At 41.2% G+C, this 25516-nt stretch overlaps 2 protein-coding genes across 3 annotated transcripts in view; one reads left to right on the top strand and one right to left on the bottom strand.

Moving 5' to 3' along the window:
• The window catches only part of LOC126032082 (solute carrier family 12 member 6), a 155595-nt gene that overhangs the window by 18384 nt on the left and 111695 nt on the right, over positions 1–25516 (bottom strand). The gene's annotated exons all lie outside the window — the stretch shown is intronic.
• The window catches only part of LOC126032532 (solute carrier family 12 member 6-like), a 36190-nt gene continuing 16164 nt past the window's right edge, over positions 5491–25516 (top strand). Inside the window, 12 exon segments of the mRNA XM_049790215.1 lie at positions 5491–5580; positions 7858–7911; positions 7913–7990; positions 10697–10843; positions 14124–14178; positions 16511–16641; positions 18446–18687; positions 20676–20890; positions 22763–22891; positions 22894–22920; positions 23095–23193; positions 23432–23489. Coding sequence (XP_049646172.1) covers positions 7864–7911; positions 7913–7990; positions 10697–10843; positions 14124–14178; positions 16511–16641; positions 18446–18687; positions 20676–20890; positions 22763–22891; positions 22894–22920; positions 23095–23193; positions 23432–23489 — 1229 coding nt within the window. The 5' untranslated portion in view covers positions 5491–5580; positions 7858–7863.

Raw genomic sequence — 25516 nt, forward strand, 5'->3', positions numbered from 1 at the left:
TGCCTTTAGCTTCAGTGTCATGCATTCTGCCTATGATTTTCTGTATGTGCCTTATAGTTTCAGGTCTATTGTTAATATCTTCAATCTAGTTAGATGAAACTTTTGTGCAAGGTATTAAAAAATCAGTCCAATGGGGCCAGAGAAATAGCATGGATAGCGTATTTGCCTCGCATGCAGTAGGACAGTGGTTCAAATCCCAGCATCCCGTATGGTCCCCTGAGCAGTTTCTGAGCGAAGAGCCAGGAGGAACCCCTGAGCACTGCCAGGTGTGACCCTAAAACCAAAAAATAAATAAATAAATAAGTAAATAAATAAATAGGTCCAAGTTCTTTTATTGGCATGTAGATGACCAATTATGCAAACACCATTATTGAAGAGGCTTTTCTTGTTCCACTTCTTAGTTCTTGACCATTTATCAATTTTTTGTTTTGTTTTGTTTGGTCACACCTGGTGACACTCAGGGGTTATCTTAGCAATGGCTTGACGGACCTTATGGAACTCTGGGGGATCGAACTTTGGTTCATCCTAGGCTAGCTAGCACTGGCAAGGCAAGATGCCTTACCTCACCGTGCCACTGCTCCAGCCCCTCAAATATTAATTGCTCATATACTCAAGTTTTTGTCTCAGGATATTTAAGATTATTTCATTGATCTGAGGGGCTGTCTTTATTCCAGTATCATGCTGGCAGGGCTTTTGTTTTGTTTTGGGGAAGAGGGTTTTTGGCTATACGGTGGTGCTCAGGGGTTAATCCTAGCTCCACTCAAGAGTCGCTCCTGGCAAACTCGGAGACCATATAGGATGCTGGGATTCCAACCACCATTCGTCCTGGGTCTGCTGTGTGCAAGGCAAACATCCTACCACTGTGCTATCTCTCCAGCCTCTTTAAAAACATTTTTAAAACTTTGAATTTTTACATTAATTTCAAAGGAAGTTAATCACATAGTTGACCATAATACATTTTTTCTAGATAAGTGAAAGCAGTGTTATGGATAAAAGAAAAATAATAAGGAAGAGAAGAAAGTTTTTTTAAAAAAGGAAAAGAACAGTGGCAAACACATTTGTGAAAATTATTGTATCTCTAACAAAGTCATTAATAAAATGGGAAAAAATTTATTTTTTTTTTTTGGTTTTTGGGCCACACCCGGCGGTGCTCAGGGGTTACCCCTGGCTGCTCAGAAATATCTCCTGGCAGGCACGGGGGACCATATGGGACACCGGGATTCGAACCAACCACCTTTGGTCCTGGATCGGCTGCTTGCAAGGCAAATGCTGTGCTATCTCTCCGGGCCTAAAATGGCAAAAAATTTAATAAGCTTGTTGTTAGCTGTTCATTCTGTTAAATAGATTTATTCCTTTAAGGATGACAGCATTAAACAAATGAAGTTGTCCAGAGATTCACAGCACTATTCCTGATACTAAAAATTTTAGAGGCATGTACTATGTATGCTGTGGTGGCTCCTGGAAGAAGGAAGAAGATGTGGAAGGAGGATGCCCTCACTCGCTCCAAAAAGCCCTGGTAGTATCAGCACAGAAAACGCTATACCTAAAGTTTGGTCAGATTAGTGTCTCTGAAGGAAGTCAGGGTCAGAAATGAGGCAGGGGGCTGGAGAGATAACATTGATAGGGCATTTGACTCACATCAGTGGTTCGAATCCCAGTGTCCCATATGGTCCCTCAAGCCTGCCAGGAGCGGTTTCTGAGCGTAGAGCCAGGAGTAATCCCTGAGCACTGCCAGGTGTGACCCAAAAGCCAAATAATAATAATAATAATAATAATAATAATAATAATAATAATAATAATCAAGAAATGAGGCAGGGCCATTGGGAAAACAGTGATTGTGGGTGTTGGAGGCAGCAGACGTGCCTTCAACAAGGTGTGGGGGAAGTCCTGTTCTCTCATCTCCAGATGAGCTTTCTGCTGGCCTGTGTTACACTCGATTTATATCTCACTCAGTCTACAGAGCTGGTCCAGTTTGAACATGGTAACTATGTTTGTGGGTGTGTTACAGCTGCCAGCAAAATCTTAGTTCTTAATGACAGTTATGTAATTTAAAATCTTCATCTCCTGCCAGACCACTGTAATTATGTAACTTCTACACAATAAAGTACTAACGGAGGGGCTGGAGAGATAGAGGTAGGGCATTTGCCTTGCACACAACAGAACCAGGACGGATGGTGGTTGGAATCCCGGCATCCCATATGGACCCCCAGCCTGCCAGGAGCAACTTCTGAGCACAGAGCTAGGAGTAACCCCTGAGTGCCGCCAGGTGTGACCCAAAAACTTTAAAGAAAAAAATAGGAAAATGTTGAAACTGTTTTGTAAAACCAAGTCACTCCCCCATCCATGTTTTTTTTTTTTTAATGATCACCCCCAACAGTACTCATTAGGCTGGAGGTGTGAGCCTGATTGTTGTTACCCAAAGTGTTTCTTAGACCTGCTACACAGGGACATCAAGACTGTGCCTGATGATGCTCAGGGGACCATGTGGTACTGCTACTGAGATCAGACTCAAAACTCACATCTGGTAGGCATTGTATCGTACCACTTATTTCTCAGGCCCCTTTTATTTTTCTTTAAATATGGTCCATCAGATTTTTTAACGTAATAATTGGGCCAGAGTAGTAGTACAGCAGATAGGGCATTTACCTTGCATGTGGCTGACTTTTGAGTTCCTTGGCATCTCCTGTTGTCCTTGCCAGTAATGATCCCCAAGTATACAACCGGGAATAGACTTGAGCATCACTTGGTGTGGCCCAGAACAAACAAAAAATACAACGAAAGTGGCAAAGAGCTTGTGCAAAATAATACTTGGTTGAATGGTTTAAATTCAGTTTAAAAGATTGAACAGAGTGGCCAGAGCCATAGTACAGTGGTTAGGCCTTTCATGTAGCCAACCTCAGTTCGATCCCTGATATTTCATGTGGTTCCCTAAGCCTACCAGGAGTAATTTCTGAGCACAGAGCCAGAAGTGACCCCTAGAATGACCAGGTGGGGGATGGTCCCCATCCCCAAAATAATTGGACAGATATGAAGGCAGATTTTATTTATTTATTTTAGTTTTTGGGTCACACCTGGAAGCGCTCAGGGTTACTGCTGGCTCTACGCTCAGAAGTCACTCCTGGCAGGTTCGGGGGACCATATGAGATGCTGAGATTCGAACCACCGACCTTCTGCATGCAAGGCAAATGCTCTACCTCCATGCTATCTTTCCGGCCCCTGGAGGCAGATTTTTTTTGCTACAATTATCAACTGTGGTTTGTTTGTTTTGGATGGAGACAAGGGATTGGGCCACCACCCATTGTGCTGAGTCAGGGCTTACTCCTGGTTCTGCTCTCAGGGATCACTCCTGCCAGGGCCTGGAGGATCACATGAGATGCCAGGGATTGAACTTGGTTGGCCACATGCAAGGTAGATCAATGCCCTTCCTACTACACTATTGCTCCAGCCCCTATCAACAGTGTTTTAAAAAACTATTTATTTGGCCTGGAGAGATAGCACAGCCGCGTTTGCCTTGCAAGCAGCCGATCCAGGACCAAAGGTGGTTGGTTCGAATCCCGGTGTCCCATATGGTCCCCCGTGCCTGCCAGGAGCTATTTCTGAGCAGACAGCCAGGAGTAACCCCTGAGCAACGCTGGGTGTGGCCAAAAAAGAAAAAAAAAAAAGAAAAAAACACCAAACTATTCATTATAAGACTAAAACTGAACTATGAACAGTTTTTTAATTCAGCAGCTCACAGTGATTTAAGTTATAAGAACACTTTTTAATTCAGGGTCTGGAGAGATGGATAGTACAGGAATTAAAGCATTTGCTTTGCATGCAGTCAGCCCTGTTTGATCCCTGGCAGTAGATGAGTATTGCTAGGAAAATGATCTCTGAGTGCAGAACCAGGAACAACTCACTATCAGCACTTGTCTTTTCCCAAACTACACTCCGTCCCCAAAGTTACCAATTTAGGAATATCTGGCTTTAGTAAATGATCTGTGGATTAAGCAGTGTTTTCTTTCTTTTTCTTTTTTTCCTCTTTTGGTTTTGAGACCACAGCCAGCAGTACTCAGGTATTACTTCTGACTTTGCTCTTGGGCATCACACTTTGTGGTGAGCTCAAGGGACCTTAAGGGATTTCCATGGTCATTTGATCAGCCACATGCAAGCCAAGTGCCCTGTCTCTGTATTATCTCTCTGGTCTAAGAGCAGGCAGTGTTTCATCCATCACTTGCACAAAATGAAGACTCTTTATAGTTAGAGGGTGAGAAGGTTGTTAGCAAAATAGGCCAAGTAAAGCCAAATTTCTTCAAAGGAACTTAAGGGTATGTCATACAGATTGCCTCACTGTTACTAATAAAGAAACTCCAGATCTGTTGATTTATGAGTATGATTTTGGAGCAGTTTGAAATTACAAATAGATCATTCAGTATGGGCTAAGCCCAACAAAATGCCTCCATTTAGGATCTGATTTTCTTTGTTTTATTTTGGGTCACACCTGCCGGTGCTCAGGAGTTATTCCTGGCTCTGCACTCAGAAGTCGATCCTAACAGGCTCTGGGGACCATATGGGATGCCGGGATTCGAACCACCATGTATCCTGGATTGGCTGCTTGCAAGGCAAATGCCCTACCACTCTGTTATCACTCCGGCCCCAGGATCTGATTTTCTATTTTTTATAGCAGCAGTGGTATATAAAATGATCATGTATACAGTACAGTACTATATACAAAGTGAATACTTAGGGAAGTCTTTAATATTAGATTTAGGTCATTTTTAAGAGTAGTCTCTGTAAGCTGAAATCCTAAGAGTTTCAGAGTTCTTAGTACCTTAGTACTATTAAGAAAAAGAATGACCTGTGTTTACTTCTTGGAGATACATTTTGTTCTGTATAGTACTGGTTGAATTTTACCATTCTTGTTTTGTTTTGTTTTTGGGTCACACCTGGCAGTGCTCAGGGGTTATTTCTGGCTCTATGCTCAAAAATCGCCCCTGGCAGGCACAGGGGACCATATGGGATGCTGGGATTCGAACCACCGACCTTCTGCATGAAAGGCAAACGCATTACCTCCATGCTGTCTCTCCGGCCCTGAATTTTACCATTCTTGGATTAAAATTTGAATATAAACATTTTCTTTTTTTTTCTCACAAAAATAGGACTTTTTTATATTTATAAATGGTAAAATCTTTATTTCTGCAATAGTAAAACCTTGTTTTTTGCTCCCTAGTTCTTTATATATATGAAGGAGTCAGAGAATGAGGAGTTAATTTGCTTGCTTTGTGTGCCTCTGACTCTGGTTTGATTTGTACCACCGCATTGTTTTTCCAGGAGTGATTGTTGAGCACTATAAGTGTAGTTCCTTCCCTCCACTCCAATCTCCAAACTCAAGAATTTGAATAACAGAACTGAGTTCTGTTAATACAAAGAGCATACAGTTAGTTACCTGGTGCTGATGTTTCTTCCATTTCTGTGGGAAAAAAATAACTTTTACTTTTTATTCCAGATGATGGGCATAAGAAAGCTCGGAATGCTTATCTCAATAATTCCAATTATGAAGAAGGAGATGAATATTTTGATAAAAACTTGGCACTATTTGAGGTAATACTTTGAAAAATTAGGGCAAAGATTTTAGGAATAAACTGGTACAGCTACACCATAAAATACTTATGAAAAATTTAAGTCATGAAATTTTTTAGACATGGAGAGTATTATGCTGAAAGAAATGAGTCAGAGGGAGAGGGACAGACATAGAATGAATGGTAGCACTTATTTTTGGAATTAAAAAAGTATCCATAATATAATATCCAAAGACAATAGAAACAGAACCAGGAGAACAATCCCTGGTAGGAAGCCTGCCACAAAGAGGGGAGGTGAATGCCATTAGGACAGAGAAGGGACTATTAAGACAATAATAGTTGGAAATGATCACTGTGGACAAGAACTGAGTGCTGAAATTTTCGTAAAGTGATAAGTATGGTACCCTTTCAGTAACAGTATTGCAAACTACAGTGCCTAAGAGAAAAAGGAGTGCGGGGTACTTGCCATAGTTGCAGGCTAGAGAATGGGGTTGGCAGGAGGGAAACTGGGAACATTGGCAGCAGCAAGTGTATACTGAAAGGGAATGGGTGTTGGAACATTGTATGACTGAAACTTAATAAAAAAAAAAAAAAACCTTAGGAAAAGACTTTAAGAACATAGGTTTCGAGACAACTATTCTCTTAGAGTGAATATGACAATGGGCAGAGTGTTTTCCTGTAGCCTGACCTGGGTTCACTACCTAGCATCTCATGGTTCTCCCAAGCTCTCTAGAACTGATCACTGAGCGAAGAGCCAGGAGTAAGCCCAGAGTACCACCAGGTGTGGCACTTCCTCCCTCATTTAGGACAGCTGATCTCTATCCCATTCACTTTTAAATTATTGCAGCTCTTTAGTAACAGTATTTAATGACATTGTTAAAAAATTCAATGGTGGTTATGACTTGATTTACTTTAGTCTATATAATGTCATTTTTTGCTGTTAAAGAATAGTCATTAAGTAAAAAAATTAAGATAACAGGAGTAATGTTAACATCATGGGCATAAGAAGAATTTACTCTAGATCAATTGGATTTAGAATGTTTACTATGGTGTTATTCTGCTAAAGTAGAATATTTTTCAACAGTATGTTTAAGAAAATTATCTTAAAGTACCCAACAAAAATCAGTATTGGAAACAGCTTGCTAGATTAAAACCTGGTCCAGATTTAAGAGGCACTTGCCTACCCGAGATTGATCCCTGAGTACTGCCAGGAATGATCCCTGAGAAACATAACCAACCCCAAAAAGATAGCTGTCTTGTCTAAGGCAGCATGGAATTGAAGGGATCTTTAGCCTTCTTACTGATATAAGCCTGCGTTGCCTTTATCTAGCTTTGGGTTACAATGCCAGTGCAGCTTCAGTCAATGTGCCTGTTTGTTTATTTACTTATTTAGAGTGTTTTTTTCCAGTCATACCTAGCAGTGCTTAGGGATCACTCCTGGCTGGGCCCAGGGAGCTATGTATGTGTAGTTCCAGGGATGGAACCCAGAGCCAGCCCCTTGCAAAATAAACATATTTCTCTGCCTCCCCACTACATGCTTCTTTTAAAATTACATTTTCTGGGCCCGGAGAGATAGCACAGCGGTGTTTGCCTTGCAAGCAGCCGATCCAGGACCAAAGGTGGTTGGTTCAAATCCCGGTGTCCCATAGGGTCCCCCGTGCCTGCCAGGAGCTATTTCTGAGCAGACAGCCAGGAGTAACCCCTGAGCACCGCCGGGTATGGCCCCCCCAAAAAAAAAATATATATATATTTTCTATCAGCTTCCTTTAAGGAAAAATCTTCAGATCAGAAAAGTCACAGTTTTTTTTCATTGACCTATCTTGGCTTACTGTGCTATAAATAACATATATACTCATTGGTAGATGGTAGTAGCCTAAAAAAAGGGAGACTATAGTCTAAACAAGATTATGTTGTGGGATTGGCATTGGTGTAGCCCAGCAACAAAGAACTTGCCTTATGTGTTGGAGGCCCTGGATTTAGACCCTGATAATGAAAGAAAATAAATCATATCAGTATCTCTTAAGAAATTATGGCTATCTGTAGGAGTCAGTATGATTTTGGTCTTACTATAGAGTTTAAATTATTGCAAAGAATGGAGACCTTTCAATTCAAGAATTCCTTAAGCATTTATGTAGCTATGATTATGTGTGATGTTTTCATATTGGAAGGAAATAGTTTCATTAACAGTTTTCTTATTCAAGTGTACCTTATTTACTTTGCATTTTCTGGTAGATTTGTCATCTTGATGCTTATTTTCCATGTATTCTCATTCAGATCTTCTGTATTTCTGTCTTTATAGGAAGAAATGGACACCAGGCCAAAGGTGTCTTCTCTACTCAATAGGATGGCTAATTTATACTAATCTGACCCAAGGAGCAAAGGAACATGAAGAGGCAGAAAACATCACTGAAGGGAAAAAGAAACCCACTAAGGTAAGATCTTAGACTTAGAATAATAAAAATAAAGTCGTATGCCAAAAAAGATAGTATAGAAGAAAGGCACACAGCCAACCCGAATTTGAGTCCCAGCACTCCATAAGATCCCCCCAAGCCCCACCAGGAGTGATTCCTGAGCACAGAGCCAGGAGTAAGCCCTGAACACTGCTGGATATAACTCAAAAACCGAAACAGACTAGGGATGTTGCTCAGTGATAGAGCTTGTGCTATGCCTACTTGAGGCCTTAGGATTGGTACACTGCCTTTTCTCTAATAGTGGAGGAATATGCAGAGCTTCACTCAGTGCTCAAAAGTTTATTGAATGCTTGATACATGCATAGTCTCAGCCTGGGTGGTAAGTCATGGCACCAACAGAAATGTCATGCCATCTAAATTCTAGTGTGGAGGGGCAGTTTGTAGGGAAATTTGTGGGGACTCATACAATTTTTTTTAATTGTTTAAAAAAATAATAGTAGGACTGGAGAAATAGCATGGAGGTAGTGTGTTTGCCTTGCATGCAGAAGGACGGTGGTTCGAACCCCATCATCCCATATGGTCCCTCGAGCCTGCCAGGAGCGATTTCTGAGCATAGAGCCAGGAGTAACCCCCGAACGATGTTGGGTGTGATCCAAGAAAAACCAAAAAAATAAAAAAATAATAGCACATTAGGTGTTATAAATGGGGCCCGGAGAGATAGCACAGCGGTGTTTGCCTTGCAAGCAGCCGATCTAAGACCAAAGATGGTTGGTTCGAATCCAGGTGTCCCATATGATCCCCCCGTGCCTGCCAGGAGCTATTTCTGAGCAGACAGCCAGGAGTAACCCCTGAGCACCGCCAGGTGTGGCCCAAAAACAAAACAAAACAAAAAAAGGTGTTATAAATGCTTATGTGCTTATAAGTGCTTTAATTAAAAAAAGCAAGAGGGCTGGAGCAATAGCATATAGTGGGTCAAGTAGGATACTTGCCTTATACTTGGCTAAACTGGGTTCAATCTCTGGCATCTCAAATGGTCCCCTGAACGCTGCCAGGAGTAATTCCTGAGTGCAGAGACAGGAATAACCCCCGAGCACCACTGGGTGTAGCCCCCAAACAAGCAAAATAAACCCCCAAGGCCAGAGTGATATTATAGCAGATAGGACACTTGGCCTTGCACATGGCTAATCTGATTTTGGTCCCCAGATGATCCCTTGCCAGGAGTGACCCCTGAGCACAGAACAAGGAATAAATGTTGAGTACTGCCAGGTGTGGCCCCAAAATAAAATAAAATTTTCTTCAACCCTTCCCCTTCTTTTTATATTCTCTCCTTCCTTTCTCTCCTATCCCCTCTCCTTTCCTCCAGACAGGATTGTTCTTTTAGATAAATTGGTTGGGAATTCCTTTGACAGGCTGGTATTTGAGTAGAGACCTAAACAATGTGAGGAAGTAAGACATGTAATAACTGAGAGAAGAGCATTCCAGGGAGAATGAAGATCATATCCATCTGCTGGTGCCATATGTTTATTGTGAAGTTGGGTTTTTTAAAGACCAAATATCCGTTTTTCTCAAAAGGCAAATATGAACAGTACTACACTTTAACTTTTTGATATTTTAGGAGTAAAACAGCCCTCAGAGATCCATCTTGACAATTATATTTACCAGCTGTTATGAAGAATTTTTAATTATGTGTGAGGGTATAGTTAAAAGTTTATGGGGCCGGAGAGATAGCATGGAGGTAAGGTGTTTGCCTTTCATGCAGGAGGTCATCAGTTCGAATCCCGGCGTCCCATATGGTCCCCCGTGCCTGCCAGGAGCAATTTCTGAGTGTGAAGCCAGGAATAACCCCTGAGCACTGCCGGGTGTGACCCAAAAACCACAAAAAAAAAAAAAAAAAAAAAAAAAAAAAAAAAAAAGTTTATTTGTGGTCAAATGTTGGTTGGGAAATGTGTTGTAGGAACCCATACAATAAGAATGTATGTATAGCCTTAGGCATAATAAAAGATAATGCTATGTTAGACATCTGTGATATTTTATATGTGCTTCTTTTATAAATTGTGTAGTAGAGCTGGGGCAAGAGCACAATGAGTAGGCCATTTCCCTGGCATACAGCTGACCTGGGTTCGAACCCTGGCATCCTATGTGGTCTTCTGAGCCTAGCAGGAGTGATTTCTGAGCACAAAGCCAGGAGTTTCCCCTGAGCACTGCCCCAGGTGTGGCCCACAAACCAAAAAGTAAAGAAATTGTGTAGGGGCCAGAGTGATAGCACAGCTGGCAAGGTGGTTTGCCTTGCGCACGGCCAATCTGGGTTGGCCATATGGTCCCCCAAGCATCCCATATGGTCCCCCAAGCCTGCCAGAGAGTAATTTCTGAGTACAGACCTAGGAGTAACCTGTGAGCACTGCCGGGTATAGCCTGAAAGCCAAAAATAATAATAATAATAATAAAATAATAATAATTGCATAGCTTAGTTTGGAAATGGAGCTAACCTGAAACCATTGATGGGGAGGGATGCGGTCATGGGGTGGTAGGATTAGAGGTGGAAGCATTGTATGCCTGTAACCCTGTTATTAATAGCTTTGTAAATCAGTGTCTAAAAATTTTTTTAAAATAAAATTGAAATTGTTTATGCTTACTCTATTTTAAGATTAATTTGGTCAGCAGGAGAGCAAGTTTTCAATTAAAATCATTTCTTGTTGTATTAATTCTTTTGTTAACGTTCTTTTTTAGAGTCCACAAATGGGCACTTTCATGGGTGTCTATCTACCATGTCTACAAAACATTTTTGGAGTGATCCTTTTTCTACGCCTTACATGGGTGGTGGGCACAGCTGGAGTTCTTCAAGCCTTTGCAATTGTCCTTATCTGCTGCTGTTGTGTAAGTCCTTAGATAGTTCCTGGAAATTATCTGGAAAATCACAAGGGCTGAAGAGTATATGCATTTGACTTTTTTAGGAACAAAACCAGAAGTACTTGGGGAAGACTCATCACAACAGGAAAGATTTTTTTGATACTAAAATTGAAAGAATTTCAGTGCTAGAGATTATTTAACAGGCTCTGCATGCAGAGGCCCAAATTCTTCTCAGCACTATGCGGTATTCTGAACATGCTAGTTGTGACCCCCAAAACAATAATAACAGAAAGTACTTCTGGTCAATTATTAATTGTTTCTATAAGATACTGTACTGGAAATTATAAAGGAGAACTTCAAGAATTAGAAGATATAGGAGAAAAGGCTCAGTGGACTGTAGTGTATGATTTGTAAACAGGAAACTTGGGTTCAATTCTCACCACTGCCTGGTTCCTCCAGCACTACTGACAGTGATTCCCAAGTATCAAACCTAGAATAGCCCTGAGCACTGTATGGTCTGACCTGCACCCCACCAAAGAAAACACCTTGAAAAAATTCAGAATACAGATCACTGGAACTGAGGCTGGAGCAGTAGTCAGTAAGTAGAGCATTTGCTTTGCATGCAGCCAACCCAGATTCAGTCTCCAGGATCCTTTATGGCCCCCTGAGTAATTTGTGAGTGCATAGCTGTGTGTGAGACCCCCTCAAAAAAGGCCTCAAAAAACAAATTGGAACTTCATAGAACCAGATCTACGGCAGAATATGTGATGTAGGGGCCAGAGTGATAGCACAATTTGGTAGGGTGTTGCCTTGCTTGCAGCCAACCCAGATTCCATACCCAGTGTTTCATATGGTCCCCCCAGCCTGCAAGGAGTGATTTCTAAGCACAGAGCCAGGAAGAACAACTGAAGCGCTACCATGTGTGACCCAGAAACCAAAAGAAAAAGGAAAATGTGATGTGTTGGACTATTGCTCCAGTATATTATTGAAAAACAGAATGGAGTGTAGTGCTAAATGTTTTTTTTTTAAGTTTCATTGCCTCTTTTTCAAAAATTTAAGTGTTTCATATTGAATACCTAAAACCCAATCATGAGCAAGTTTGTAATTTCACAATGACTAAATTAAATAAAAAGAAATTTGGGGCCACAGCGGTGGTGCAAGCGATAGGGCATTTGCCTTGCACACGCTAACCTAGGATGGACAGCGGTTTGATCCCCCGGCGTCCCATATGGTCCCCCAAGCTAGGACCGATTTCTGAGCTCAGAGCCAGAAGTAACCTCTGAGCATCACCAGGTGTAGCCCCCCCCCCAAAATAAAAAAAGAAAGAAAGAAATTTAGTTTGTTTCATACATGTTTTTCCCCCTCAATACTAAAACATTTCTAATCCTTTAAACTTTTTCCCATGTATTTCAGCAAACTCACAATTTTACTATGAACTAATTATTGTTAAAATTTTATTTTATTAACTGTCCACAGATCTTTTGTCACTACCACTATTATATCCTCACAAATAAGCATTTATATTTAACTGAATAGAAAGAACATAAACATAGTTTAGAAATCATAATTTAAAATTAATTTACCCCTTTTTTTGTTTGTTTTTTTATTTTTGGTTTTGAGGCCACACCCAATGATACTCTGCAATCACTCCTAGCTGTGCACTCAGAAATTGCTCCTTGCTTGGAGGACCATATGAAATGTCAGGGATCAACCGCGGTCTGTTCTATTTAGTGCGTGCAAGGCGAACGCCCTATCTACGGCCTGCTCCACCACTCCAGCCCCACTTTGTCTTGTTTGGAAACTGGAGGGGACCATACTTGACTCCTTGATTTCTTCTTTTTTTTTTTTTTTTTTTGGGGCCACACCCGGTAACGCTCAGGGGTTACTCCTGGCTATGCGCTCAGAAGTTGCTCCTGGCTTGGGGGACCATATGGGACGCCGGGGGATCGAACTGTGGTCCATCCAAGGCTAGCGCAGGCAAGGCAGGCACTTTACCTCTTGTGCCACCGCCCGGCCCCGATTTCTTACATCTAATTGATTGGCTACCAAAGCTAGTCACATTTTTTTCTGCAATATCTTAGCCCTTTCTTTAAATTTCCACGATCACTACTGTAGTCTTGACCTTTCACTGACTTATAGAACAGTTTAAGAGACCTCCTGGTGATTAATATGTCACTGGCTCTATCAGGTTCCTTTTTTTTTTGTTTTTGGGTCACACCCGGCAGTGCTCAGGGGTTATTCCTGGCTCCAGGCTCAGAAATTGCTCCTGGCAGGCACAGGGGACCATATGGGGCGCCAGGATTCGAACCGATGACCTCCTGCATGAAAGGCAAACGCCTTACCTCCATGCTATCTCTCCGGCCCCTCTATCAGGTTCCTTGATTCACTCCAGTCCTCTTCCACATCGTATTTTTTTTTTTGGGGGGGGGTCACACCCGGCGTTGCTCAGGGGTTACTCCTGGCTGTCTGCTCAGAAATAGCTCCTGGCAGGCATGGGGGGACCATATGGGACACCGGGATTCGAACCAACCACCTTTGGTCCTGGATCGGCTGCTTGCAAGGCAAATGCCGCTGTGCTATCTCTCCGGGCCCTCCACATTGTATTTCTAAAAACTTAAGAGCTCAGAAATTACAACGATTTCTTTTTCTAATTGAATATTGTTATTGTTATTCTATCTAGTTCTCAATCAACTTAAAATTTTCTAAGTTACTTAAAACATGCAGGATGAAGGCTGGAGCGAGAGCACAGCAGCAGGGCATTTGCCTTGCACGCGGATGATCCAGGAAGGTATCTGGGTTTGATCACTGGTGTCCCATATGGTTCCCCAAGCCAGGAGCTATTTCTGAGCACAGAGCCAGGAGTAACCTCTGAACATTACTGGGTGTAATGCCCCGCCCCCACCCCACCCAAAAACATGCAGGATGAGATCAGTGATTCTTGTTTTTTTTTTTTTGGGGGGGGCACACCCATTTGATGCTCAGGGGTTACTCCTGGCTAAGTGCTCAGAAATCGCCCCTGGCTTGGGGGGACCATATGGGACGCGGTCCTTCCTTGGCTAGTGCCACCTCACCGGCCCTGAGATCAGTGATTCTTAATAGCACTGAACTATAGATTATTTGTGGGGAATATGACAGAATACTCAATAGGGTAATTGGTGTGATGGTCTTCTACATTACTGAGTAGAATGATAAACTCCCTGCATTAGAGAGTTAAATGTTTGATAAGGGGAATGAGGTCCACAGATGAAGTAGTAGTAAAAAATGTTACCTTTATATAGTAATAATATGCTTTTTTTTTTTTTAACAGACATTGCTGACTGCTATCTCCATGAGTGCCATTGCCACTAATGGAGTTGTGCCAGGTTAGTAGGGGAAGATTAGATTTTAGGGATAGTCAGGGATTGATTGCGTTTCTTTTTTTGCTCTTTTATTTTTTTAAATTTTTAATTAATGTTTTATTTAAGTATTGTGGTTACAAAAATGTTTGTAGTTGAGTTTCAGTAATTTTGTGTTAATGCTATAAATCTGGTATAAACTCCCAAGAAATAGAATTCTATTTAGTCTGTTTGCCACAAACACTAATGCTGTTTGACGTTAGGGTTCTTTCTATCAAAACTGTTTTAAACTAAGAGGCTTTAATTTATATCACATTTTTAGCATTTTTTGTTTAGTTGGTTTGAGGGCCCATGTTCAGGAGTTATTCCTAGTTCTCCACTCAAGAATTATTCCTGGTGGTACTCTGGGTGGACCATATTGGCTGCTGGGGATCAAACCAGATTGGCAGTGTGCAAGGTAAATTAACTCACTGTACTGTTGCTCCAGACACTGACATTTTTAGTTTTTTTTTGTTTTTGTTTTTGTTTTTGTTTTTGGGCCACTCCCGGCGGTGCTCAGGGGTTGCTCCTGGCTGTCTGCTCAGAAATAGCTCCTGGCAGGCACGGGGGGAGGCCATATGGGACACCGGGGATTCGAACCAACCACCTTTGGTCCTGGATCGGCTGCTTGCAAGGCAAACGCCGCTGTGCTATCTCTCCGGGCCCCATTTTTAGTTTTTTGTTTGTTTGGTTTTGGTTTTTGGGCCACCCAAAACCCGATGATGCTCAGGGGTTATTTCTGGCTGTGCGCTCAGAAATCGCTCCTGGCTTGGGGGACCATATGCCTGGGGATCAAATCACGGTTCGCCCTAAGCTAGTGCATGCAAGGCAGATACCCTATTGCTTGTGCCACCGCTCCTGCTCCCTTTTCAGTGTTTTTTAAAAAAATTAATTTGTTGATTTATCATTGGTTTATAGTATTATGAAATTTCAGTAGTTTGGGGCTGTAGTGATAGCACAGCAGGAGAGCATTTGCCTTACATACAACTGACCCAGGATGGATCCGGGTTCAATTCTCAGCATCCCATATGGTCCCTGAGCCTGCCAGGAGTGATTTCTGAGTGCAGAGCCAGGAATAATCATTGAGCACCACCACCAAAAAAAAAAGAAAGAAATTTTAGTACTTTATATTACTATACTTAATTTTCCCATTTCCATCACCAAAATTCCTGTGCCTTCTCACCAGCAGCAGTTCATTTCTCCCATTTTTTTTCCTTCCAAGTAACTACTGTTCTCACGAAGCCTATTTGTTAGTTTGTTTTGGTGATGGTTTTTTTCTGGCCAACTCATTTGCTTTAGTTATTTAGATTCTACATGTACATGGAAAAATGTGATTTATTAAAATACCCTGACATATGCAACTAACATAATTCGTTCATTCTGGGCCAGAGCAGTAGCTCAGTGAATTAAGTGCATGTTATGCATGTGCAAGTACCAGATTCAGTCCTTGACAGCACCTTGTCTGTGGTAGTGGCAACTTCTGAACATAGACCAACTGCTAGATTAGCACAAAAACAAACAAGAAACAAAGAGCAACCCCCAAAACACCATTTTGTCCCAAAAAATACTTTTTAGGAGCCAGAGTGATAGTACAGTGGTTAGAGTTCTTGCTTTGCACATGGCCAACATGGGTCTGATCCCCAGCACCATTTATGGTCCCCAGAACCCAGCAGGAATGATCTCTGAGTACACAAGTTAGCCCTGAGCATTGCTGAATGTGACCCAAAACCCAGAAGATTCTTTCCATCATCTTTTCTATAGCACAGTAGTATTTCATTGAGTTTATATACCATGGCTTCTTTTTTTTTTTTTGGTTTTTGGGTCACACCTGGCAGCACTCGGGTTACGGGTTACTCCTGGCTCCATGCTCAGAAATCGCTCCTGGCAGGCTCGGGGGACCATATGGGATGCCGGGATTCGAACCAATGACCTTCTCCATGCAAGGCAAAACGCTTTACCTCCATACTATCTCTCCAGCCCCACATGGCTTCTTTTTACCCAGTCATCTGTTAGGGGCATTTAAATTGATTCTTGTTTTGGTTATTATGAGTAATGGTGTCTTAGCTTATTTTGGTTCAAGTGTAGTATTTGGATTGTCATGTCTCTTTCAATTATTGCCGACAAATTGTTTCATGTGGAGCATGGAATATATGTAGTATCTGTATCAAAGGTTTCAAATTTTACTTCTCACTAACTATATGTATTTTTATTTAGAGTTAACAAAAGACATAAAAATTTCTTATTATTATTCAAGATTTGTTTAAATTCCTCTTAGTAATCTACTTTCATTAACCTGTTTACCATCCAATTTGTCTTTTAGCTGGGGGCTCATACTTTATGATTTCCCGAGCTCTGGGTCCAGAGTTTGGTGGGGCTGTTGGCCTCTGCTTTTATCTTGGTACCACTTTCGCAGCAGCCATGTATATTCTTGGTGCCATTGAAATTTTTCTGGTAAGTATTGCTTAATTATTGTCCATACAATTAAAAATACATGTTTTTGTTTATTTTTTTGATATTAAAGTTTCTGAGAGGTCAACTAAAAAGCAATTAAGTGGTTGAATTTTATCTGCCTTTTAGACATTTAATGTGAATATGAGGGAAAACCTGTGGTATCTTTTGCCTGCCTAGAATTTTTTAGCTTTTGTCTTCTCCCACTTGCCACCACCAAAGCTCCTTGACAGATAAGTTAGCCTCATACGCAAGACTTGAACTTGAATAGAGAAAAAGTAAAGTTCTGGGGCTGGAGAGATAGCATGGAGGTAAGGCGTTTGCCTTTCATGTAGAAGGTCATTGGTTCGAATCCCGGCGACCCAGATGGTCCCCGTGCCTTGCAGGAGCAATTTCTGAGCATGGAGCCAGGAGGAACCCCTGAGCGCTGCCGGGTGTGACCCAAAAACCACACAAAAAAAAAAATAAATAAATAAAAAGTAAGTTCTTTTTGGGGAGTGGGGGGAGTACTTTGGGCCACACCTATCTGTGTTCAGAATTTACTCCTGGGTCTGCACTCAGATGTGATTTCTGGAGGGCTCAGGGATTGTACCTCAGTCAGTTACAGATGAGGCAAGAGCCCACAATACTATTTATTGATCTGTTCCAGTAAAGTATATATTTTATATTTTTATCTCAAATAAATAAAAATTTCTTCTGATTAACTAAGGGTTTTATGGGGTGGGATTTTTGTTATTATTCTTTTGGGGGCCACACCTAGTGATGTTTAGAGCTTAATCTGTCTCTATGCTCAGGAACTACTCCTGGCAGGAGTGGTGGGCGGTGATATGTGGTGCCAGGGATTAAAACCTGGGTTGAACACATACGAGACAAAGCCCTAACCGCCCTGCTATTGCTCCAGCCCCTATATCAGATACTTTTACTATTCTAAGTAGTAATAACAAACATAGGAAAGACTCATGCTATCATCCTAATTACTGAATATGACCCTTTGGGTAAATAATAAATTACTTGTTTTCTTTATTTGGAAATGTAGGTATTTATAATAGCATGCAGTCTTTTGTTGGTTTTTTTGTTTTTGTTTTTGTTTTTGGGCCACACCCGGCATTGCTCAGGGGTTACTCCTGGCTGTCTGCTCAGAAATAGCTCCTGGCAGGCACGGGGGACCACATGGGACAGGGATTTGAACCAACCACCTTTGGTCCTGGATCGGCTGCTTGCAAGGCAAACGCCGCTGTGCTATCTCTCCGGGCCCGGTTTTTGTTTTGTTTGGGGGCTACAAAAGCCATCAACACTCTGGAATTACTTCTGGCTCTGTGCTCAGAAATCACTCCTGACCATATGGAGGATCATATGGATACTGGAGATTGAACCTGGGTCAACCACTTGCAAGACAAATGCACAAATCCCCTCTGCTGTGCTATTGCTCCAGCCTCATAGCATGTAGTCTTTTAAAATTTTTGATAATACACTTCTGTGGGCAATAGAAATCCAAAATGCATTTAGGCAAAGTCTCCATTAATTTTGTTTTTTTGTTGATTTTTTTGATTTTTTGGGCCTCACTTGGCAGTGCTCAGAGGATACTGCTGGCTGTGCAGTCAGGAATTACTCTTGGCAGTGCTAGGGGACCATATGGATGCCAGGGATCAAACTCAGTTTGGCTGAGTGCAAGGCAGAATGCCTTACCATCTGTGCTTCACTCTGGCCCCTCCATTAATTTTTTTTAACTTAACATTTGTGTGTGTTTAAAGGCAACTACAAACTTAATACACCTTTGATGTCATTTTCTATTTCTTTTACTTAATAGGTATATATTGTCCCTCGCGCTGCAATCTTCCGTAGCGATGATGCACTCAAAGAATCAGCAGCCATGCTAAATAATATGCGTGTCTATGGCACAGCGTTCTTGGTTCTCATGGTATTGGTGGTATTCATTGGCGTGCGCTATGTGAACAAGTTTGCTTCACTTTTCCTGGCCTGTGTTATTGTTTCCATCTTGGCCATCTATGCTGGAGCCATCAAGTCTTCTTTTGCCCCTCCACACTTCCCGTACGTGTCTTTCTTAACTATCATTAAAATGTGATTATCTCAAATCACAGCTTCACAGAATATATAGATAGGATTTTCCTCCTAGATGAAAGCCTAGTTAGCATCTAGGCAGGCGGTTTCCCAGAATTAATAAAATCAGCTCTGGAGAGTTGGCACAGAAGATAAGGGTCTTGTCATGCACGTGGATTGTACTGGTTCAGTCTTTGGTTTTACATATTCCTAAGTACCACCAGAATTACTCCTGAGCACCACTGCTTATAGCCCAGTCACTCCCACCAAATCTAGTCAACTTAGTACTTACTATTTTTAGTGAATTAGGTTTTTATTCTGCTGGTAGTAGTATTATTGACTTTCTAGTCTGTTTTTATTTATTTTGGGGGCCCATGACTGACAGTACTCAGGGCTTACTCCTGATTCTGCAATCAGGAATTATTACTTGTGTGCTCAGGGGACCATATGTGGTTCTGGGGAGAGGACCAAGATGTAATTAAGTGCCCAATCTACTGTATTATAGCTCCGGCCCCTGACTTTCTAATCTTAAGGGGAAATAAATACCACATCATTTGTTTAATTATATTCATTATTTTATATAAGTAGTATAGTATCTTAAAGTGTATTTCCTGAAGTTGTAATAGATTTGTAAGGCAAAGTGACTTATAGGCTCAGCTGCTTTCCCTTCTTTGATTAGTACCACAAATATCTGATGCTTCACTATTGTTTGTAATCCTTTTATAAAAATTGAAAAGACTGGGCCGGAGAGATAGCATGGAGGTAACGCATTTGCCTTTCATGCAGAAGGTCATTGATTCAAATCCTGGCATCCCATATGGTCCCCTGAATCTGCCAGGAGCGATTTCTGTGTATGGAGCCAGGAGGAACCCCTGAGCACCGCCGGGTGTGACCCAAAAATCAAAAAAAAAAAAAAAATTGAAAAGTCATGTGGATTTTCCCAGAGATCATACTTATCAACTCTATTGACTTAATCTGATTACATTAAACAAATTTTTTTCAAGATTAAAAAAGGTAACTTCATAAACATTAAATGACTTGCCCCAATGTTAATTCATAGCAGGGCAAGAAAAGCAAGTCCTACCCTCTGTATTACCACTCTGGCCCACTAGCATAACATTTTAAAGAAGGTTGTTATAAACACAAGGCCAAGAAAAAGGAAACGAAATTTTTTTGTGAGCCGGAGAGATGGCATGGAATATGGTGTTTGCCTTTCATGCAGAAGGTTGGTGGTTCGAATCCTGGCATCCCTGAGGGTCCCCTGAGTGTGCCAGGAGCAATTTCTGAGTGTAGAGCCAGGAGGAACCCCTGAGTGCTGCCGAGTGTGACCCAAAAAATAAATAAATAAATTTTTTTGTAAGTAGTGAAAAAGGATTCTGCAATCTTTTAGCCCAAACAACTAATTAATAACCTAGAAATTTTGGAGTAGGTCAACAGAACATCTCAGATAGTGCTTTCATTTAAATTATATCACTACCACCTCCCATACACCACTTCATGACCTGGGACAAACACTTAGTTTCCCTAACTTTTATCAAAAACATTTACAAATTAGACATACAGTATTTGTAATCTCTGTAGACATTAGAGTCAATAAAAGCTAGTTTCCCATATATGACAGTTAGAAGCTCTAAGAAATGAGGGTGTTTTTTGTTTGTTTGTTTTATGGTGGTTTTTTTTTAGTATCTTAGTGTATTGACTATTCATGAACCCATTTCTTTGGGGGGGCCGGCTTTGGGGCCACACCCATCGATGCTCAAGGGTTACCCCTGGCTCTGCACTCAGAAATCGCTGCTGGCAGGCTTGGGGGACCATATGGGATGCCAAGGATCAAACCCAGGTCTGTCCCAGGTTGGCCATATGCAAGGTCAATGCCCTGCCACTGTACTATCACTCCAGACCCTTACTAACCCATTTCTAAACAATCTCTTAAAATTTGTTATTTTCCTTCATCTTTCTCAATGCTTGTTTTCACTTAGGGTCTGCATGCTGGGTAATCGAACCCTCTCATCAAGACACATTGACATTTGCTCTAAGACCAAGGAAATCAACAATATGACAGTACCATCAAAGTTATGGGGCTTCTTCTGTAACTCAACTCAGTTTTTCAATGTCACCTGCGATGAATACTTTGTACACAATAATGTCACTTCAATCCAGGGCATCCCTGGATTGGCTAGTGGTGTCATTACAGGTAAGTAGATTGGAGACGTATTTTTCCTTATAGTGAGCCTGCTCTCTTTCTTTATGTCACCTCCCGTGCTGGGCTAGGCCTAGGACCTCACACTTCAGAAGCAAATGCTCTACCACTGAAGTATATATACCTGGCTAGCATACAATATCTTTCTGTTTTTCTGTCAGTTCATTACTTTTGAGAATAACTTCCCAAGTGTTACCTGCTAACATTTGCCTTCTTTTCAAAACAAAGCTGAGAAAAAGCACCTTTTGGATTCCTCCTGTTCTCCTGGTGCTGTGGGCTAACTTCACTTTAGTGCTAAGTGTCGCTCCAAGTAGTACAGTAGAAGAGATTGAACCTGAAGTTGACCTTCATTCAAAGTGTTCACTCAGGTTTATTGAACTATCTCCCTAGTCAGCAAATCACATTTTTGTTTGTTTCTTTGTTTGCCACACTCAGCAATGCGCAAGAGTTACTCTATACCCAGAAATAACTCTTGACAGGGCTCAGGGACCATATATGTTGCCAGGGATCGAATCTAGGTCATCATGTGTAAGATAGTGACTCTTCCCTCTAAACTATCTCACCAGCTTCAGCAATAAAAGTAATTCCTTTTTTTCATTTGTTTGTTTTTTTAATATATCTTTCTTTAAGCACCATGATTACAAACATGTTTGTAGTTGGATTTCATTTATAAAAAAGAGCACACCCCCCTTCACCAGTGCCCCATTCTCCCTCCTTCCCCACCCCCTGCCTATCTTCGAGACAGGCATTCTGTTTCTCAAAAGTAATTCCTGGGGGCCGGGCGGGTGGCGCTGGAGGTAAGGTGCCTGCCTTGCCTGCACTAGCCTAGGACGGACCGCGGTTCGATCCCCCGGCGTCCCATATGGTCCCCCAAGAAGCCAGGAGCAACTTCTGAGCACATAGCCAGGAGTAACCCTGAGCGTCACAGGGTGTGGCCCAAAAACAAAAAAAAAAAAAAAAAAAAAGTAATTCCTTTTTAACTAGTATGACATAAAATATCTTGTCTTACTTTTGAAAAATTGCAATTGTTATTTCTAATGATAAAATGGATTTCTTACTGTCACGACATTCTATAGTGTCTTCCCAAATCAGCTAAACTCTTATTACTCTTTTCTTTTTTGGGGGGAGGGGCATCACACCTGGTGGCACTCTAGGGTTACTCTTGGCTCTACACTCAGGAATCACTTCTGGCACTTTTGGAGGACCTTATGGGGTGCCAAAGATTGAACCTGGGTCAGTCACGTGCAAGGCAAAAACACCTTACCACTGTGCTATCTCTCTGACTCTCCTCAGCTAAACTCTTTAAATTATTTTTAATCTTAAATGTTTAAGGGTCCCAGAGATTGCAACAGGCTGAGTTTATGCTTTGTATGTGAGACACATGGGTTGGCTCCCTGCCACCTCACGATATCCCAAAGCACTGCCATAGTAACTTCAGCAAAGAACTGGGAATGGACCTCAAACACCTCATTGTGTCACAGGAAAAATAACAAAGTTTGGTCCACAAATGACTTGATGTTAGAAAATTTAAATTATTAGAAACAATATTAATGACTGAAAAAATACTAGCTTACAGAACATATAGCTTTAGTCTTATTAACTTTTTATTAATTTCATTATATTAATATGCACCTTAACTGCATTTTAAACTAAGTATTTTAAAATTAAATTTTAACCAAATCACAATATATTAGCTCTTTTGTGTGTGTTGTAGTGCATGACATGTTTATGTACACATATATACGCATAGGCTCATTTAGAAGCAGACACTTAAGGAATCTGACTTAGAATGTTATTTTGATGGAAAGCTATCTAACTTCTTTCTATTCTGCTGCTATGTGCTATCTCCCTTTTTTCCGACTGCAGAGAACCTTTGGAGTAATTATCTACTAAAGGGAGAGATTATTGAAAAACCTTCATCCAAATCTTCTGATGTCTTAGGCAATTTAAACCATGAGTATGTCCTTGTTGACATCACCACCTCCTTCACTCTTCTAGTGGGATCTTCTTTCCCTCTGTCACAGGTAAGCATGTGGTTGTCTATTTTCAAGTTATCAGATGCAGGAACTGATTCTTTTTAGAAGACATACTATATTTTCAGAGTTTCTAGATTTTCCTATAACCTTTGGCATAGTATGAATATCAACATGTCCAGGAACTAAGAAAAAGCTAACTTCGTCTGTTTCCCTTCTCTAAAGGTATCATGGCTGGATCAAATAGATCTGGAGATCTAAAAGATGCCCAAAAATCTATTCCTATTGGCACCATCCTTGCCATTTTGACTACCTCCTTTGTTTGTATCCTTCCATGAATCTATTCCCTGTTCTTGCTCATAGGACATCCTATAGATCTTGGATAGTCAATATTTTTATTTTAGTAATAAATATTATGGGTAATGTCTGCTTAATCTTTGACTCAAGAAGTAATTTATAGAATTAGTGAATTTGCAGCTTATTTTGCTGAGTGGTGTAACCAGGATATAAGTACTCTGTCTTGAAGAGTGAGCATCAGTTTCCTTGACTCTCAGTATGGTAGATTTAAGCAATGTTGTTCTTTTTGGTGCCTGTATAGAAGGCGTTGTTCTCAGAGACAAGTGAGTAGCTGATTTCTTAACATTTTGTTTTTTCTTCTAGCCATGGGTATTAAACACCAGGTCTCATGTATTCAAAGCAAGTGTTATACCACTGGGCAACATCCCAGACCTGTCTCTTCCACTCTATCTGGTCATCTTACAAAACTCCATAACAGTTACTAACTCAAACCCAAACTGAGGTATTTATGAAAACTAACAATTAGAAAATACATGTATAAGGGACAGAGAAATAGTACAGCAGGTAGATTGTTTGCTTGCATGTGGCTGACCCTAGTTTGATCCCCAGTATTCCATATGGTCCCCTAAGCCCACCAGTAATAATTCCTGAGTCAGCCATAAGTAACCCCTGGGCTTTCCTGGTATTAATGTTTGCCCTCCCCCAAGAAATGAAAGAAACAATATATATTTCTCAATAGGCTAGTGAATATTAAAAAGTACCTGGTTATATATATATATATATATATATATATATATATTATATATATATATATATATATATAAAAACATTTATATGTATGTATATTTGTACATATATATCGTCTTATTTGTATATATATGATGTATTGAGTAAGTTCTATAAAACAAGTTTTGGAAAAATTCCTTGGGGCCGGAGTGATAGCACAGTGGTAGGGTGTTTGCCTTGCACTCTGCCAACCAGGACGGACCTAGGTTCCATCCCGGCATCCTACATGGTTCCCCAGTCCTCCAGGAGTGATTTCTGAGTGCAGAGCCAGTAATACCCCTGAATGCTGTGGGGTGTGACCCAAAAACCAAAAAGAAAAGAAAAAGAACCCCCCCCCAAGAAAAAAGAAAAAGGGGCCGGGAGAGATAGCATGGAGGGTAAGGCATTTGCCTTTCATGCAGAAGGTCATCGGTTCAAATCCCGGCGTCCCATATGGTCCCCCGAGCCTGCTAGGAGTGATTTCTGAGCATAGAGCCTGGAGTAACCCCTGAGCGATGCTGGGTGTGACCCCCCCCAAAAAAAAAAGAAAAGAAAAAGAAATCTACAACTTACTTATCTATTTTTCTTATATTGGTTAATCACCATTCTTCCCACTCTGAGAAATTGGTTTCTGAACTGTGTAAAATGCCCCAATTAATTTGAAGAAAAAAAAAAAGACTCGTTCTTTCCACTTTAAGTTCATTTTATACAATCCTTAAGGATATTTTTTATTTTTTTTTTTTTTTTTTTTTTTTTTTTTTTTTTTTTGGTTTTTGGGCACACCCGTTTGACGCTGGGGTTACTCCTGGCTATGTGCTCAGAAATCGCCCCTGGCTTGGGGGGACCATATGGGACGCCGGGGGATCGAACGAGGTCCTTCTTGGCTAGCGCTTGCAAGGCAGACACCTTACCTCCAGCGCCACCTACCCGGCCCCATATTTTTTAATTTTTTAATTTTTTTTGGTTTTGGTTTTTGGGTCACACATGTCAGTGCTCAGAGGTAACTTGGCTCTGTGCTCAGAAATCGCTCCTGGCAGGTTCAGGGGACCACATAGGATGCCAGGATTCAAACCACCGACCTTCTGCATGCAAGGCAAATGCCTTATCTCCATGCTATCTCTCCAGCTCTAATTTATAATTCTGATCTTTCACAAGACAAGCAAAAAATTTTTTTCTTTTCTTTTCTTTTTTTTTTGGTTTTTGGGCCACACCCGGTGGTACTCAGAGGTTACTCCTGGCTGTCTGCTCAGAAATAGCTCCTGGCAGGCACAGGGACCATATGAGACACTGGGATTCGAACCAACCACCTTTGGTCCTGAATCAGCTGCTTGCAAGGCAAATGCCGCTGTGCTTTCTCTCCGGGCCCCTATTATCTCTTTCTAATCCCATCTCCCAGAATTACCTCTTAAACTCCTCATCCATGTTCTAGTCACATTTTAAAGGTAAGGTGATGGAGTAGTAATACAGAAGGTAGGGTACTTGCCTTGCATGGGATCCTGCTTTGCATATGATTCTAGATATTGCTCCCTGACACCCCATATTACCCCCCAATGTCACCAGGAATGATTCCTGAGTGAAGAGCCCA

Source organism: Suncus etruscus, chromosome 16, assembly GCF_024139225.1.
Source record: "Suncus etruscus isolate mSunEtr1 chromosome 16, mSunEtr1.pri.cur, whole genome shotgun sequence".
NCBI lineage: Eukaryota > Metazoa > Chordata > Mammalia > Eulipotyphla > Soricidae > Suncus > Suncus etruscus.